This window comes from Aegilops tauschii, chromosome 1 (genome assembly GCF_002575655.3).
Source record: "Aegilops tauschii subsp. strangulata cultivar AL8/78 chromosome 1, Aet v6.0, whole genome shotgun sequence".
Lineage (NCBI taxonomy): Eukaryota > Viridiplantae > Streptophyta > Magnoliopsida > Poales > Poaceae > Aegilops > Aegilops tauschii.
In genome coordinates this window covers 72874336-72879829 of record NC_053035.3, presented here as the reverse complement: position 1 = coordinate 72879829, position 5494 = coordinate 72874336, and the positions used below count along the sequence as shown (strand labels likewise).

The following is a 5494-nucleotide window of genomic DNA, read 5'->3' as shown; positions in this document are numbered from 1 at the left end:
CTGCCGCTGGGACGCGCACGATAAAGCTTGCGCTTGGATGGAAATAATGGTGTGCACACAGCTCGATCGTAGCATGCTTCTTGATTCTTACGGTGCGCGCTCGCCGTCATGAGAGAGATGTACTTAGTAGCACATACACTGGTCGAGTTAGTTTCTGTACCATCACATCACGGTTTTCCTCTACCCCCAGCCTTTTACTTTACTGCAGGCCATTGACTGGTAGCGGTAGGAGTATGTTACTCCCTCCCTTTATTTTTTATAAATCATTTCAGACAATTAAAATTGACCTATTTTGCATGCTGTCTGAAATGTCTACGAGGCCTTATAAAAATGAAGGGATTATTATTTTAAGACCCTGGCCACCAAAGAGAGAGAGAGACGATGGCGACATGAGCAGGTTGGCCAGCCAACCGCGTGGTGCCTGCTGCTTGGACCTTCTCGCCATCTTGAGTCGATGTACGATTGTCGGAAACGGAAACCCGCGTCAGTGAGCAGGAGCCGGGAATGGAGAGAGGCGTCATGCTTGGACGGTGGCCAGACGCGGCAGAAGCGGTTAATGATTGAGGAGCCGTACGTACTGGACGCGGGGGAGCACGCATCGATACACAAATCTCGGACCGGACAACTTAAAAAAAAAGATCGCAACCAGACGTTGGCTTTGTCCGGTTTCTGTCCTTTACGTCGGTAAAATGGAGATGAGCGTCAGTTTATGATCGCCAGCCTGTCGGTGCGTCCAACCGATCCAACACATTTTAAATACTGTTTGGATTTGAAACTTAAATTTAAGCCGAAAACATAAAAATTACTTCGTAATTCACAATAATATCTTATATATTACATTAACTCCATAGTAAACTTGAACTAAAAAGGGAAACACAAGTCCATTAAACTTCAACTAAGAAAACATAAAACTAACTAAAAAAGAAAACCTAGATCGACCGTTGCCGCCGTCTTCATTTCATGTCGTCGCCGCAGTCCTCTTCATAATCGTCCATGGTGAGGCCGACGTAGGGCGGTGGCTGCCAAAGGTGGGCGGGTGGTGCCTGCGGTGGCTGCCATGGTTGGGCGGGCGGCGCCTGCGAGGGCACCACTGGTGGCCGTGGCGGGGATGGTGACCACACATCGACACCCACCAACACTGGCGGGGCAGTTTTATTTCGCCGGAGGGCACCGTCGAAGTCCACGTCCAGGACTGCCCCTCCAACACCGGGTCCCAGGGCGCGGCTTGCAGCTCCACGTCCTCTGGCTCCTCGAGCTGCGGGATGGCGACGTCGCCCCCATGCAACAATACCCGTTGCACGTCCAGGGCATCCCACTGGTTGTGCTCGTACTCGATCTTCGAGTCCTCGAGCACCTTCCTCATCAACTCCTCCTACTCTTCGGCGCTCATAATTGGCTGTGAAGGTGGCGGGGACGGTGAGGGGAGGGCGTGGGTGTACGAGAGTGCAACCGTGCATGCCTGCGCGACAGGGATTGGCGCCTCGGGCACCCGATCTAGGCTGAGATGCCAGCCGTTCGGGAGATGTTTGTTTGTCCATGATAGAGGTATGGTCGTGTCCCAGTAGAGCTAGCACACCTCCACCATAACGTACGGCCACATGCGCGATGCGGCGGCGTGTGGCAAAATGAAGAAGGCGGCGGCGCTCCCCGACGACACAGAAGACGCCCCCGCTTCATGGTCGTGCTTCGCCTTCTTGCCAGGGATCCACTTCCACATCCCCATGGCCTGGCCGGCGGCTACCGGGAGGGAGGGCGGCTCTAGGGCTCGAGCGTGTCGGGCGCGCACGAGGGGGGGAGGGGCATTGAAAGAGTGTCAACACGGCTAGAGCTTTGGAAGTGGATTAAATGGTCCATGCACACAGCTTCGCCATTAAAAAGGACGCGTTGGGGGCGGTTGGGTGGCTGACATGCGGGCCCGTCCACGCGTGCGGATTAAATGGGAACCAGTCGCATGGCCGACATGCGGGCCCGAGGGCCAACGGCGGAGCCAAAGTAGAAGCGTTGGGTTCAGCTGAACCCAACGGATTTTGATCCGTACGACGTGTAGGTGTCTGCTTACTTGAGGTGAACCCATTAAAAAATCATGGCTGGCCTCATCAAGGAGCGTAAGGACTATTTCTCGCTTTAAGCTAGTGCTGCTTCTTGTCTCGCTGAAGCAAATTCCCTCACACTATAGCTTTTGGGCCGGCCTGTTAGTGCTCTCTTAAAAGAAAGTGAGAAGAAAAAGGTGGAAACCAGTATTCAAACCTGGAATTCAGGTTGCAGCGCGACTCCGCTAGCCATAAAGCCAACATCAGGTTCTTGTTGACTCGTAGCCGCCCGCGAAAGTGACTTGGGCGATCTGTTTTTTCAAGGAGTCGGGCGTTCATAGATTGTCGCGGGTGGGGATGAGTTTGGGCACCTAATCGCTGCTCTCCTTAGCTTTTTTGTAATCTTAATTAACATGATATATTGCTTTGTAACTTTCTTTTCTTAGGGGAACTTTGTAACTTGATAGAGAAGAAACAAAACAAGTTTGGCTTAACTTAAACTATCAACTTAACGATCTCTGAAGTAAGAGTACTTGCTACACTTTTTTTTTTTTTGAGACAATTCCTGTTTACCTGGACGGCCACACACACGCGTACATCCGGACCCAACGAGGCAATGCCGCATGCGAGACTCACTACCACACGAGCAGTTTTCCCGAGTCCCGCGGGCCCCCGTCCACGGCCAATCGTCCTATTTAACTGGACGATCGAGGCGTTAAATAGCGTCTCCGCCTTTGGCTCCCGACCGTTTATATCTGCACCGTCATCCCTCCCATTTCGGTTTTCTCCCGAAGCAAAACGGAAAGGAAAAAAGGAAGAGTTACCGAGAGATAGAGGGGCCAGGGGAGGGGGGTAAAATCAAGAATAAATTATAACCGCACGGCAAGAACAAGGGAGGGTAAATAAACCGCCCATCGCCTCACCGTAAGTATCCAGCATCGATCTGATTTCCTTTTCCAATGTACTATCCTTGATCTTTGGGTTCCCTAGGTCGATCGAGCAGGTTCTTGCATGATCTCTCTCCATTTCTCATAGATCTTATGTTCATTCAGTGAAAAATATCGATTTCGTCGGAACGACCTGTCTAATCTGCCAAAGCAGAATGTAGATAATGCGTGTTGTACTAGATGTCATTCGCATCATGTGTGATAGATAACCTTTGTGAAATCGCGCTGATCTCAGCGTTAGGGTTGTTGGATGTGATTCATTAGCCTCTGTGATGATGTCTTGCCCTTTGCTGTGTTTGTGCGACGAAGGTTAGGCCCGGGAGGGGATGATGTCCGAAAGCGAGGAGCACGGGTCGCTCCTGGAAAAGATCGGCGACAAGATCCATGAGTTCAAGAAGGATTCATCGTCCTCGGACTCGGACGACGACAAGAAGTCGCATAAATCCAAGAAGAAGCACCTGTTTGGCAGGAAGCATCCGCTCCACAACGTCCTTGGCGGAGGCAAAGGTACAACAATGGAGAATGCCAGTGAAAACCGATCGATGAAACGGACACCTAATAATAATTACTACTGCCTTGTGTTCTGCTCAGCTGCTGATCTTGTGATGTGGAGGGACAAGCAGAAGTCCGGGAGCATCCTGGGCGGGGTGACCGTCATCTGGTTGTTGTTCGAGGGCATCGGCTACCACCTCCTCACCTTCCTCTGCCACTTGCTCATCATCTTCCTCACCGTCAGCTTCGTCTGGTCCAACGCTGCGTCCTTCATCAACAGGTCTCGTCCGCTGCTTCTTTTGCTCTCCCTCATCCTCCTCTACTCTCCTCTTCGGTGTGCTTTGTTTTAGCATATATAGAGGATCGATCTTTTCCGGTTGTGAAAGATAATTACTCCCTACTACCTTTGTACTAGACCAGCGGCAAGTAATATGGATTGGAGGGAGTACTAGTTTTACGAGGGAACTAATTAATATGCCGTTAGATTCACCTTCATTCTTTGGCCGTTAATTAGATTATATACAGTATAGATGATTTTTTTTAGTTGAAGGAGATATATAACATCTTAGGATTCGCAGGTCTCCTCCAAAGTTCCCTGAGGTCATTTTATCTGAAACCCAATGCCTGATAATAGCTCATGTTCTGAGGAAAGAAATCAATGAGGCTTTCATCACCTTGCAAAGTGTTGCTTCCGGAAAAGACCTTAAAACATACCTCAAGGTAAGTTGAGTTGCGCCATCTCCTCTTTCTGTTACCTTTCTTCTGGTGCAACTTATTTGATGCAGTGTTCTCATACCGGCACAATTAATTTCTCGCAGTCAATTGGAGTCCTCTGGTTCATTTCTATAATTGGGGGCTGCTTCAGCTTCCTGACTCTGTCTTACACTAGTAAGCCCCTTTCTAGTAATTACAAATTAATTTATTAGTGTCTTCTGAAAGCGTCTGATGTATGTTATTCTACTAGTTAACCTGAATAATACTTTGAAAACTAAATGGTCATTCCAAGGTCTTCTGCCCATACATATGATCAGTTTCACTTTTCAAAATTTGAAGAACTTGATATACATGATATCTCCAATGTGAAATTTAAATGTGTGCTAACAGACCGTCTACTTACATTGCATCCAAAATCATAAGTTCAGAGAAGTATGGAAAATGAAGTAAACGCGTCCAAGCATTGTTCTGTCTATCATTCTGAATTTGGCTCCCGTCTGCAGTTTTCCTGATGGCATACACGCTCCCCATGCTCTATGAGAAATATGAAGATGAAGTCGATGTTGTGGGTGAGAAGGCCCTGATCGAGCTCAAGAAGCAATATGCAGTATTCGATGAGAAGGTTCTGTCAAAGATACCAATGTTAGCCGACAAGAAACAGCACTGAAACTGATGCTTTGAAGCGTTCGACACCTCCATCATTTCATCTGCAGCTCAGCACATCAGCCAAATAGTCTCATTTGGTTACCTCTGCTGCCATCACCTAGCAACCTTTTAGATGGCATTATATTGATATTATGCCGACTCTTAAGCATCGGAAATATGTCTTTTCCAAGCCATAGAACAGAACGTTGTCGATGGTCACACGAAGTAGTTGCCTCTGCTTGTCAGTTTCAGTTTCATATTTGTTTGGTCACAAGATACATATGTCATACTAATTTCTACAACTATTTTCTATGTATGTATGATTTTATACTTTATGATACGGAACCATTTAGGCCATTCTGAAGTTCTGATTGCTATTCATTTGGGAAGCTAATGTTGCTAACTGATTAATATTCTGTGATCCATGCCTACTATAGTTATATGTCGCTCTTTCTCAGACTTTAGGTGTTCAAACTTGGGAGTTGGGACATCAGTTTAATTGAACACGTTAATCTGAATTTAGTTTCTACCTAAGTTTGAGCGGTAAGGTAGTACCATGTTCATTCCCAGTTCATGCAGCATGAAATTATTTCCTCTTTTGCTTTAGCTTGGAAAAAATGCTTTATTTTTTTGACGGAGCAACAGAAACCAAAAACTACAGGATTT

The 5494-nt window shown here is 47.5% G+C and overlaps 1 protein-coding gene across 2 annotated transcripts; it reads left to right on the top strand.

Moving 5' to 3' along the window:
- Positions 1-2658: 2658 nt before the first annotated feature.
- LOC109759240 (reticulon-like protein B2) lies at positions 2659-5185 on the top strand. Of its 2 annotated transcripts, XM_020318063.4 has the most exons (5): positions 2663-3484; positions 3569-3749; positions 4048-4189; positions 4288-4357; positions 4687-5185. In XM_020318063.4, exons 1-5 carry the CDS (start codon positions 3304-3306, stop codon positions 4848-4850), a joined length of 738 nt encoding a protein of 245 aa, XP_020173652.1. In that variant the 5' UTR covers positions 2663-3303; the 3' UTR covers positions 4851-5185. The 2 variants fall into 2 exon arrangements, with proteins under 2 accessions (XP_040249799.1, XP_020173652.1); XM_040393865.3 differs by having other exon boundaries at positions 2659-3749.
- Positions 5186-5494: the final 309 nt, after the last annotated feature.

Excerpts from the sequence above, each read along its gene's own strand:
- LOC109759240 (XM_040393865.3), top strand. The coding sequence starts at position 3,304 with ATGATGTCCGAAAGCGAGGAGCACGGGTCGCTCCTGGAAAAGATCGGC. Across the intron at positions 3,750-4,047 it reads GCTGCGTCCTTCATCAACAG|GTCTCCTCCAAAGTTCCCTG; the intron begins GTCTCGTCCGCT and ends TAGGATTCGCAG. Across the intron at positions 4,190-4,287 it reads ACCTTAAAACATACCTCAAG|TCAATTGGAGTCCTCTGGTT; the intron begins GTAAGTTGAGTT and ends AATTTCTCGCAG.